This window comes from Schistocerca cancellata, chromosome 3 (genome assembly GCF_023864275.1).
Source record: "Schistocerca cancellata isolate TAMUIC-IGC-003103 chromosome 3, iqSchCanc2.1, whole genome shotgun sequence".
Classification (NCBI taxonomy): domain Eukaryota; kingdom Metazoa; phylum Arthropoda; class Insecta; order Orthoptera; family Acrididae; genus Schistocerca; species Schistocerca cancellata.
The window spans coordinates 102,794,151-102,807,143 of record NC_064628.1 but is presented as its reverse complement, the minus strand read 5'-3'; the positions used below and the strand labels follow the sequence as shown (position 1 = coordinate 102,807,143).

The window sequence follows — 12,993 nt, the reverse complement described above, 5'->3', positions numbered from 1 at the left end:
GCTCTAGAGTAAGGAAAGAGGTATGGAGCAGAACGACCCATTACACTCAGTTGTAAGTAAGGCAAGTAGCAATCTCAAGATTCATTAGTAGGATACTGGCAAACAGTTTTACTATCAAAAAGATTCCATACAAAAGACTTGGCAAAGCCCACACTTGAATAATTCTTATATTAGGTTGGACTAACAACAGACACAGAGCATTCCAGTGAGGTACCGGGAGGCAACTGCGTCTGGAGCTGCTACCTCAGTTTCAAGAAGACGCATAACAAAATCCTAAACCCGCGAAGAAAAGCAAGATGACTACTGTGGAAGGAGGGAAGATTACTCAAAAAAGGTGCAATGTGACTAGCCATAGGTTTGATTAACTGTCAAGAGAGTATAACGAAAGAGCTGAAAAATCTTAACTGTCAGACAGTCTAAAAAAGATGAGATACATCTTGTGAGAATCTGCTTAGAAAAATTTAAAAGTTACCCACAAATACTATGAATGTTCTTCAGCCATGATATATCTATCCCTTTCAGATAAAATTAGCAAAATAACAGCACACACAGACGCCTACAAGCAGTCAGTTTCCCCACTCTGTCCACGAATGGAACAGGAAGAAAACTTAATATACGATACAATAAAATGTACTACCTTCTACCACAGACTTCACAGTGGCTCGCAGAGTTTAGATTTAGTTGTAGATCCATGACCACGATCAGTGTTTCCTTTTTCTTTTTTTGATATATTGTAATAATCACAGAGAACCAAGCAATTCATTGTTTAGCTGAAACAGGAACCACACTTGTCAGGTACTGTTAACTGCACACTACAGATTGATGGGTGATTCGAGGGAAAACTGGCAAGGAATGGTGCTAATTACTAAGAAGCTGTGAGCAGCTTTGTCAAATTCTACCCTGGCTCCAGCAGCCTCTGTGAGCTTTGTCACATTTTCTTGCTAGTGGTTGGCTTGCTCAACAGACGTACAATGTCAATGGCAAACATTGAAGGTTTCATTTCTTCCATTGCACATGTACTAGAATTATCAACTTCAGTACACTGATGCAGAGCACAGCACAGCAGGACTCTGTAGTTGTTTGATGTCCATGTCTCCTCTGGTTTGTTAGGACCTGCGGTGAGAGTGAAGCCACCCAATGTGTTTTGTCATCTCATGAGTCCACGACAACAAGCATCTTCACGGCTAAAAGGGTTCTACGGGCTTCTAGGCAGGTGCGTGTAAATCAAGTGCTCATCCATGTATTAGAATCAATCAGAAAGTATTGTCCTACAGAATATTGTATGGTTTGGTTTAGCTAACTGCCACTCAATTTCTAATTTGTCACCACTTAATACCAAAGTGAATTTTCAGGGAAGAAATTAAATCTGGTGTATTTCAATACTGTCATCTTACAGACAGGAATTAGAAACTTGCTTGTTCTGTTTTCCCGAAGTTTATGTCCACCACTGCCTTGCTCAACTTCTGTCTCCCATTCCTTATGGATTTCAAGATTTCCTAGGGTAATCTTTCATTTTAGTCATACATTGTTTCCACAGCTCTCCGTATTCAGTAATGTCCTCATTAATAACATGTACATTAAACTCATTTCAGACATCACTCATCCCTGTTGCTTGTATTTTGCTGTTGTCTTACTTGTTATTCACCAAACTCTTGCTTCTATACAACAGTAATGGAATTTCCATAGTTTAATAAAATTTGATTTTTGCCTCTTTTTGTGCTTTGTAGTTAAGAATTCTGTTTATTGCTCCATATACCGCTTGAAATTTGTGCAGCTTTTCATCTATATCAATATCATAATCATAACTCATCACAACTTAAATATGTAAAACATGACACTCATTTAATTACTTTATTGTTAATTACTATTTTCAATCATACTGCATATTTACCTTGACAAGCTATAACTTTCATCTTAGGTAATAACATTTTTAGATCGTATTCTGCACATATTTCATTTAGTCAGTGTACTGCTAACTGGAGGTCATCTTCACTTTCTTGCATTATTATTTTATATCTGTAGAAAGTAAAGCACCTAGATTACTGTGTTCATCTAATTTCATTCCTGGATAATTAACTGCTTTCCAATTTTTAAGAACACAGTTAACATAAATGTCTGAGTACATAAGATAAGGGAAAGATTAAACACACACTGCTATAGTCATGCAAGACTCTGTGTGTGTGTGTGTGTGTGTGTGTGTGTGTGTGTGTGTGTGTGTAAAAGCTAGTGCTCAAAAGCTAGTGTGAACGCTGTTTTCTGTTATGTATTTCTGCATTCCCGCATTGATCCACTATAGGCGAGTGGTTGCCTTGCCCTGATTTTGTGTCCCCCTTGAGCAATTTCCATTATTATTATTATAAATATTTGAAAACTCCAAAAGCAATTATGCAACAAGGACAATCTTTTGTCGTTTGGAGCCGAAGTCACAGAACACTACTGATTTTTAATATCAGTTTGGGGCCATTATCACACTGGATTAATAGAAGAGAGATGCAAGATACAGCGAAGAGCAACACGTTTCATCATGGGATCATTTAGTCAGCATAGAGCATTATGAAGATGCTCAACACTTTTTAGTGGCAGATGCTACAAGAGAGGCAAGTCAGTATATAAAGTAGGATAAGGAAGCAAACTGGGAGGAGGCCAGAGACAAAAGTACACACATTAAACAAAAATCAGGAATTCATTTATACTTTTAACATTCACAAACTGCTCTTTTTACAGACAATAATGTACGCAAATGTCTCTACTAACTTAAAATATTTTCATACCTGAATATGGTGTTGCTGTTATTATTAAACCGAATCAGATGATTAGGAACTTCATTCCTAATTATCTTAGCAAAACACAACAAATAGGTCTCAACCATGATCATTATGGCTATTAACTGAGTGGCTTTAATTTGCTTTAGTCACAATGTCACAGACGTGTTCACAGTATACCTGTATTCTTACGGCTATATCACAGCAATGCAAAACATGAAACACAAATGAAGGATGATTAATGAAATACACTGTACATAACAATGACTGAAGAAACAATTTCTTATATAAAATAACGATAGTTACATGCAGGAAACTGATGGAACGAACGCAATTTTGTAACACTGTAAAATTAATGCAACAGAGTAAAAGAGATGAGATGTTTCAGTCTTCAAACAATTTCTCCTTGTAACATCAAAATGGCATAAGACATATTAAACTTAGTAAAATCTCTTCCGGCTGTTTTCTTGGTGCTTTTGATAGAACATTATTCCAATGACAACAAAAGCAATAACTGCCAGTGTTCCCAGCAGCATTAAAATGAAGATCTTTAAACCACTGAGTGATGATGGCTTTGGATCCTCTACATGATCTGGGAAAAAATACACAGTATTAAAACATAGTTTCTTGATAAAAAACTTAACAGAACATAGTTATAAATTAATGCTATCTTACCTCTTGGTGGCTCAAAAAATGCTGCTGAAGGAGAAATTTGTGACCGATCTTCCTCATCTTTTGGCTGTAAGAGAATAAATGTATGTCAGAACACTAAAATAACCTTTTATTGCCATCCTTTGCTCACAAAGTTGGTAAACTTACATCGCTTGGCATATCAAGTTCATAAAGACGAACTGACAGGATGTCGTGGTTATCACTGAGGTCGCCTGTAGCAGCAGTCATACCAAAGTAGTACCCAGTTGGTAGTCTGACTCCTTTCACAGATAAACACTCTTTCCAAGCAGCTTTGTTCTCAAAATCTGTTGACACTGAAACATTTCATTCTAAATAAACCACTGGAAAGTATGTAGGAAATTAAAGTAAACAAAGCATCTTATTTTATCTTCATAAGTGGAAAAAAAGTTATCCATGGTACACTGAAATATTCTCTCCTTCTGAACACAGACAAATTCAAGGTATTTTTATAGGCTAAAGTGCTGCAGAAACTACTTAGAAAAGCTTGTCAACATGCTACAATCTAGAATATAATAAGCAAAGAGAAACATATTGGAAAGTTCAAGAGCAGCAGACAACTAATGCACCTGAAGAGCTTAAATTTAATTGTGCTGTTAGTAATGTGGAGTTAAATACAAATATGTATGTAGTTGTTCTCAGTCATTTCCAACACTTCCAGCACAGTGCTAGATGAAAGAATAAAACCAACAATAGTCAGCATAATAGCCAGTAAGTTCTGCATAACACACATGGAAATCTAAGTACATTATGCAGCATTTGTTTAAAGCAAACATAACTGAGAACATAGTGCAAGAAGAGTAAGAAAAATAGGATATTATATTACCCCTTCAGAGTAAAAATAAATCGTTTATCATCGTGAAAATCATCTGAAATATCCTATACCCAAGCAAAGGAATACCCCATAGTTACTACTACAATTTATCAGAACAGTTAGGTCAGGGATGAAAACACCGCATTAATCATGTTCAGGTTAGACAGTTGGTATTAATCCGTGTAAAGTTATGTAAATGCTTTGTTTGTACTGTTAGATAAAAACAGCAGCTGACTAGAAGACGGGGTCAGTGGCTTCTCTCAAGGCAGACTCTCTCAGTCCAGGACACAGTGTTAATCTGCCAGGAAGTTTCATACCAGCACAAACTCTACTGCAAAGTGAAAATTTATTTCCGAATTGTTTTTAAAAAATTACACAAACTCTTTCAGTTGTCTCAAGGCAGATATCTTTTTAATAACGTACATCAGCATAGAAAACTGAGGCTCAAGCTTGGGACCTTTGCCTTTTGTGGGCATGTGCTCTACTGCCATGTCCTTCCTTCCATGAGTGCTAGTCTTACAAGTTTCGAATGAGAGCTCCTGCGAAGTTTGCAAGTTAGGAGATGAGGTACTGACGGAAGTAAAGCAGTAAGGTTGTAGCTCATGCTTGGGTAGCTCAGTCTGTAGAGCATTTGCCTGCGAAAGTCAAAGGTCCCGAATTCGAGTCTCAGTCCAGGACACAGTGTTAATCTGCCAGGAAGTTTCATACCAGCACAAACTCTACTGCAAAGTGAAAATTTATTTCCGAATTGTTTTTAAAAAATTACACAAACTCTTTCAGTTGTTCATACCACCATCCCTCAGATTTGAAAGAACAAGATGAGAAACAAAATTGCTTTACGTAAGACAGAAACAGATTTCAGCAATACACATATTTCAATGTACAGTAATGTATAAAAAGTAATCACAGACCAATCATGGTAAAGTCATTAGTAAGGTTAGACTGAATTTTGTGCATGTTTTGGTGTTTTATATGAAGGAAAAGGAGCTATCAGATGATCATGAATCATAATCAATCTTACTGCATTACAAAAACAGGGAAGTAAGAAACAAGAAAGACATACCAAACCCATATTAGAGACAACTTGATAAGGCACTGGCCGTACCAAGAAAACAAAAAAATAATAATTCTAAACCAATGGGGATAAATGAAAATAAATTATTTTTTACAAATAATGAAACAGCATAAAAGCTGTTAAGTTGTGATCAGCAGACCACATGAATAATATATACAAACATACTACACTCATGAAAGATGCTGAATATAAAATTTTTTACACTTGCATCGTTAAAAAATGTAACTTGCCAAAACCAAAAAGAAAAAAAAAATATAAAAGTACACAAAGCCTATCAAACTTGTTTGTGACCTATTTGAATCCATAATAAGATTAACTTGTGTGTGCTTGTGAACAATCAACAGCTGTTAGATAAGCAGTACGTGGCGCACAAACACTCACATTTACAAAGCATGTTACATAATAGAAATAAAATTATAGTAGTAAGTAATAAAAATAAAGATTAAGAACAAAAAGAAAACCACATCCGATGTCAAAATTGTAGTGATAAAGCCGTTATCAATTTAAAAGAGGACAGTTGCTAACAAAGGCAAAATATTGAACTAACGTTAAAAAACAAGAAGTACAATACAAATGTCAATATATGAGTACAGAATAAAAGACATTACAACCAAGCAATCAAAATAACAGAGGTTGAAAGGCTGCCAATGTGGGTGAAGCGCCACCCAAAATGTGAATGCAACAGAGACCAACATTGAGCGTGCATTAACAGATGGATGTAGGACGATGGAAATGCAGCTCGCAGTTGTAAAGGCAGCACATGGTACAAACCTATCTCCAGTACATGTTAGCCACATATAATTAAAGTAGTTTGTCGAAAATATTGAAGAAATAATTATTGTTAAATTCTTGTTGTTCATTTAATATAAGATCAGGGCTTTTTCCTTAGAACTGTAAACTTCTGATTCCTCCAATATATCGAGCATTCTTCCTTTGGGCATTGCATGGCAGCTCCCTATCATAGCTAGTGTCCTGCACTGTATGTCCCTTTGCAGTGACATACATACTAAAGGCTACTTTATTTTGGCTGAACACATATTTCTGAAAACTAGCATCAAAAGAACATCTCGTCTGGCCAATATAAAACTGGTCAATGTCATTACATTTAATTTTATATGCTCCTGATTTATTAATCTTATTTTTTATAGGACCAACTTGGTGGCAAAAGTATGTTTTTTATGTGTCAATTGTTTGGAAACCAAACCTAACATTAGTTTTACAAAAGCACTGTTCAATCTTGAGTGACACAGGACTGTTTAGGCCATAGCTACAAACATACTTTGTATAAAAAATTTTAGACTTGAGGTCAATTTTGTATGTGTGATATGTTTGTTCATATATTATTCATGTAGTCTGTTTGTGACAACTTATAGCTGTAACACTGTTCCAATATTTGTAATGAAATTGTTTCCTTTTATAGGTTTAGAATCACTCTCTTTTTACCTTGTTGGTATAGCCATAAGTTTACTGAAGTCTCTAATATGAGGATGGTATGCCTTTGATATTTATTCCATTACATTATTTTTGTAAAGTCGTAAAATTGATTGTGGTTCATCTTCATCTGACAGTTGCTTTCCTTTCTTCCGTAGTATCAAGGTACACAGGCGATGTGGTCTAGCTTTAATGTATATGTTGACTCAATGTCTTACCACAATTGGTATGTCATAATTTTTTGTATATTGCTTTACCCTAATATATGTATATTCTTGGAGTCACCTATAGCAATTTTCTGCTTCTGCTTGTTCCTTCAGAAATGAGGATGGTTGTATGAGCAATCGAAGCGAGTTATCAAACTTAATGTTGTATACTGTTTGCAATGTGGACAATTAAAAGATTTTGTATTAAATTTTTTAAAGGTATAACTTGCCTCATTCCACAGCCCTGAAAGGCTCCTCTTCACGATTGTGTTTGTGGAACGCAACGTGTGAAATAATGAACAAATTGGAAATCTTGTTCAGAATGCTGTATGGGATCTCAGCAGGACTTCTGCTGAACAGATGTCCTGCACCTCTTCACTGCCTCATTGAAAACCAATATTTCAATGCAACACAAAACATGTATTTCAAGCATCAGAACGTGCCAATGAATTTGGCAGTGAGCGTCCAACCACAAGATTTCAAAAATTTGCAAAGGTTTGACTGAATAAGATTATTTACACAATGACATCTCTCCGAATACAAAAACAATAATTCTGTTGTGTTGTGACCTGCCGATCATTCAAAGCGCCGCCGTGCAATTACGCGCGTCCTCTATGTGCGGCGCTGTCTGCCAGCCATGCAGCAGCTGCGCCACCTAAGCGGCCAGCCGAGCAGCGGCCGCTAGACTGGGACTCTGTGCTCATTCGAATGCTAACGTGTACACATGTCTTGCTTGTCAACTTACTCTGTGACTTATATGTGTTGTGTCATTCTGAAATATGTGTGTTAAACTTGACGTTACAATATGTTGCCTAATCAGATGATCATAATGAAAACATCCGAAATTTCTGATCAGCTTCAGATTTTGTTTTCATGTATGTGTGATTGCTGTATTTGCTCAGCCCATTCGTGGTTCATCACATACTCCAGTCCCTCATAAGGAAAATACACAACAAGAATCATTCGACATAGGAACTATGTTAAAAATAGTTCCAAAATCGCACTGATCATAATTATTACTACAGTACCTGTGAAAGTTTTGGTAAGTACTAATGGCCACAAATATAATAAATCACATGGGGGTTCTCATGAAAAATCTGCAGCAGCTTTCAAAGGCAAAGACCTAGACATAAATGGTAATTTCCAACAAACTTTACAGTGCAAACTACGGTCTTACACTAAAATCCTGAGTACAATGGCCTTCTAGCTACCTATTCTGACCTTGCATGAGCATCATTATGAATTATTCGTCTAAACTAACATTCTTATCACAATCTTACACCAGTAATCATACTGCACAAGCCAGAATACGATATAAAGAAAGAGGAACCTTGTAGCAATATTAGTTGCTCGTTTTGAGTCCATTCACACATGCTGTTAAGAGAATGTCTGCATGGATAGTTGTGATGTTTCCCTGCACAATTTCTCTAGCTTTACCACTGAAGTTGGTCCATAAAATGTATGCAGGGGAGTGGGGAGTAGCATTTCCTAATTGTTTTACTCATTTTAAGAGCAGCCCCATTCACAGTGTCTTAATTGAGGTTTTTCTTGTTTGTGGGGTTTTAGGGCGCAAAACATCTAAGGCCATAAGCACCCAGTATAGAACCAGAGAATGCTTGAACCGCAAGGGGAAAAACCAAAACGAGGTCCAATACAAAAAGGAAGAAAAAACAGATCTAAAAAATCAAGACGTTACGGAAGAGTATCTAAAAGACGTTGACAAGAAACCGGAGTCACCAGGTAGAAATCAAATCTCTTTTGCCATATTACTGCTTTTTAAAAAACTTAAAACGCGAGCCACAGCTTGCATATCATCTGCTAAAATGTCCAGCAAAGCGGGCGGCAGCCCGACCCTGAGACATAAGTGGCTAAAATAGGAGCAGAGGATCAGGAAATGGCTGGCTACAGAAAGGACAGCTGGGTGCAGGGTCGCCACTCAATAAGTGGTGGTGACTAAAGCAGCAGTGCCCTATTTGCAACCGAGCTAACATTATTCCTCACGGCGAGACGGCTGGGAGGAAGTCGACCACGCTATTGGGAGAGGTTTCACTCCTCTGAGTTTATTCCCATGAAAGGAGCACCAATCGTAATGCCAAAGTGACGTGGTACACTGATAGAGGAAAGCACAAATATCTTGCGAGGGAACAGAGTAAGAGGCGGGCCGCCCAAGACAGACGGCGGCCTTGGCTGCAGCATAAGCAGTGTCATTCCCAGGTAAACCAACATGGCCAGGAACGCAAATGAAAATCACTTGGGCTCCCCCATCCGGGAAGAAATCGAGACAGTCCTGAGTCCGTCAAACGATAGGGTGGGCTGGATCGGGATCATCTACACTCTGAAGGGCACTGAGGGAGTCAGAGCAGATCACACAGCGAGTGAGCTGGTGCTTACAGACATAGTGAACAGCCTGATAGAGGGCAAAAAACTCTGCTGTAAAAATTGTGCATGGTCAAAAAGCCGGTATCGAAACTTATCAGTCCCAACGACAAAAGCACAACCAACGCTGTGGGTGGACTTTGAACCATCAGTGTACAAAAATATGCTATCGGCAAGTTGTGAGAGAAATTCGAGAAATTTGCAGCGGTAGGTCAGCTCGGGAGTCAAATCCTTAGGGAATGAGCTGAGGTCAAAACAAACAAAAACCTGTGTCTGAAGCCAAGGTGGTGAAGGGCTCTCTCCCATTCGGAAAGTGGCATGAAGTGTGAACTGCAGCTGCTGAAGCAGGTGACGAAAGCAGACACCGGGAGGCTGCAGAGAAGAAACGTACATCTCATACTTGGGGTAAAAAAAAGGTCAAAGGTTGGGTGGCCTGGCAAGGAAGAAAGCCGACAAGCATACCTACTGAGTAGGATGTCACGCCAGTATGACAGCGGTAGTTCACTGGCTTCTGCATAGACTCTCAACAGGACTAGTATGGAAGGCACCAGTGGCGAGACGGATCCCCAAATGGTGTATTGTATTTAGACGGCGTAAGATAGAAGGCTGTGCAGGGTAGACAATGTATCCATAATACAACTTGGAGCAGTCAAGAGATCGATAGAGGCAGAGGAGGGCAGTCCGGTCAGCCCCCCCCCCCCCCCCCCCCCCCACAAGAGGTACCGCTCAATACACGAAGGACATTGAGGGACCAGGTGCAGCTAGGTAGACACGTGGGGAGACCAACTGAGTTTCCTATTGAACATAAGCCCCCAGAACTTCGTTGCATTCATGAACGGGAGAGCATTTTGGCCCAGTCACAAGGACGGTGGGAGAAACGCCTTGTACCGCCAGAAGTTGACGCAAACGGATTTGGTAGCAGAAAAGCGGAAACCATTTGTGACACTCCACGAACAGAGATGGCCCAGACAATGCTGAAGACAGCATTGCAGGAGACACGTCCGCTGGGAGCTGCAATAAATAGCAAAGTCGTAAACGAAAAAGAGAGCTGGAAATGCCAGCTGGAAGACAGTCTATAATGGGGTTGATGGCTATGGCGAAGAGGACGACACTCAGTACGGAGCCCTGAGGCACATTGTGGTGTGGGATAAGGAGGAACCCACATGTACCCAGAAAACTTGGTCCGTTAAAAATTCCTGGATGAAAGTGGGAAGACGACCGCAGAGGCCCCATGTGTGCATAGTATGTAGAATGTCTGTCCGCCAATAGGTATCATAGGCTTTCTTCACATCAAAGAAAACTGCCACTGTTTGTCGCTTCTGCTGAAAATTATTCATGATGAACGTTGACAGGGTGACAAGATGATCAACCGCGGAGCGGTGCTTTTGGAACCCACACTGAACATTAGTGAGAAGAGGGTGTGACTCCAGCAATCACACTAATCGACCATTGACCACGCATTCCATCACCTTACAAACGCTGCTGGTAAGGGAAATCGGACGATAGCTGGAAGGAAGACATTTATCTTTACAAAGCTTAGGTAGGGAAACAATAATAGCTTCACACCAAAGCATGGGAAATACACCGTCAGTCCAAATACGGTTGTAGGTATTGAGGAGAAAGTGTTTTCTCATAGGAGGAAGATTCTGCAGCATGAGGACGTGGATTGTATTGGGCCCAGGAGCAGAAGACCTGGATGAGGAGAGAGCATGCTCGAGCTCCCTCATAGTAAAAAGAGTATTGTAGCATTCTTGATTCAAAGAGAGAAAAGAGACTGCACGAGCCTCCTCCGCCTGTTTCCAAGGAAGGAAGGCAGGATGGTAGTGGGTGGTGCTTGAAACCTCCAGAAAGCACCAACCCCAAGTGTTGGAAACATTGACAGGGTCGACTATGACGTTTCCCGCCACAGTGGGACCAGAAATCGGGGACTGGGGGGTAGTCCCGAAAAGCCGGCGCAGGCCACCCCAAACGAGAGAGGACAGTGTAATTCTGTTCAACGAGCTGGTGAAGGAAACCCAGCATGCTTTCTTACTATCCTTAATAGTGCGACGGCACTGCACACGTAGTTGCTTGTAGCGGATGCAGTTCGTTAATGTAGGATGTCAGTGAAAGACACGAAGTGCACGTCGTTGGGCATGAATTGCATTGCTGCCCTCCACAGTCCACCAAGGGACCTGGACTCAACAGGGAGAAGTAGTGGTACGAGGGATGAGGATTTGGCAACCAAGATAATAATGTCCAGGAGGTGCTCAGCCTGATCATCACGGCTGGGAAACAGCCTGTCGTCAAAATCTGCCAAGGAGGAATATAGCCTCCAGTAAGCAAGAGAGAATTTGCTATGAGCGGGCCACTGTGTCGGGGTATGATTATACAGGCGAGTCACACAAGGGAAGTGGTCACTTGATTAAGTATCGGAAAGAGCACATCACTCGAGACAACGAGCGAGCTGGGCAGAGCAGATCGAGAGGTTTAAGTGGGAGTAAGTGTGCATGGAATCAGAGAGAAACATGGCTTTGCCAGTGTTAAGGCACACGAGATTAATATGATTAAGAAGATCCGCCAAAAGAGAACCTCTCGGGCAGGCAACAGGCGAGCCCCAAAGAGGATGATGGGCATTAGTGTAACCAAGGAGCGGAAAGGGTGGAGGAAGCTGAGCAACAAGCTGCATCAGGTCCGCCCTAGTGACAGCAGAAGACGAAGGGATATAAATGGTGAAGAGGGAAAAGGTGAACTCGGGAAGGAAAACACGTGCAGCAACTGCTTGCAGGTGCGTGTGCAAGGCGATAGGACTTCTTGTAGAAGTAGCATGACCCCACCATGAGCAGGAATCCCAAAGGCCGCGGATATTCCATTGTAAAAGGGCCATAAAATTTAGAAAACACTGGAGAATGAAGAAGAAACACTCACCTCAATGGCCGCTTAGGGCGAGCTGTCAAGGGAGGACAGACACTAGAATCCACAGGTGAAGGATCTTCGTCCATCAACTCAGCGGGATCAATGGAGCTTCCCCAGTGTCAGTCAGTTGAAATGGACCGACGAGTCGGAGAGGGGGAAGACTGTTTGTCTTTGGATGATTGTTTTGGCTTTTGGCGATTGGCAGAAGAGCCAGACGGCTGGCAACTCGAGGTATGCAAGAAATCTTTCCGGGTATATTCCTTTTTGAATTGATGGTTCGCTGGCTGCATTGCAACCGTCTTCGCCGGTGAGCGCGAAGAATGGGTAGCAGTATCTACAGCCTGGAAATCGGGAGGTGGAGTGTCTGCTTGAAGGCGAGGCAACTTTGCCACAATTGAACTGAACTGTAAGTCACAAGTTTGTGTAGCCATGTTTTTCGTGGGACGGGGAGAGGCTAACATGGTGCTGTAGCTTCCAGACAAAGGAACAATCAGTTTACAGCTCGCCAACAGTTTCCTTGCAACAGGAAAACGTACCTTCTCCTTCATCCTTATCTCTTGAACAGCCCGCTCGTCTTGACAGATGGGACAAGAACGAGAAGCAGCAGCATGGTCTCCATGACAATTAACGCAGCAAGGGGGAGGAGGTGCATCCCTGCTACAAGTGACACATTTGGCTGCGTTTTTACATGACATGCTGGTAGGATTGAACTGGTGACATTTATAACACTGCAACGGATTGGGA

The 12,993-nt window shown here is 40.7% G+C and overlaps 1 protein-coding gene across 1 annotated transcript in view; it reads right to left on the bottom strand.

The window, feature by feature from the left end:
* Window positions 1-2,664: 2,664 nt before the first annotated feature.
* LOC126177111 (vesicular integral-membrane protein VIP36) overlaps window positions 2,665-12,993 on the bottom strand; it is a 77,033-nt gene continuing 66,704 nt past the window's right edge. Inside the window, exons 5-7 of the mRNA XM_049924379.1 lie at window positions 3,582-3,748; window positions 3,438-3,501; window positions 2,665-3,354 (exon numbers count right to left, since the gene is read on the bottom strand). Coding sequence (XP_049780336.1) covers window positions 3,203-3,354; window positions 3,438-3,501; window positions 3,582-3,748 — 383 coding nt within the window. The 3' untranslated portion in view covers window positions 2,665-3,202. The remainder of the gene's footprint in view (window positions 3,355-3,437; window positions 3,502-3,581; window positions 3,749-12,993) is intronic.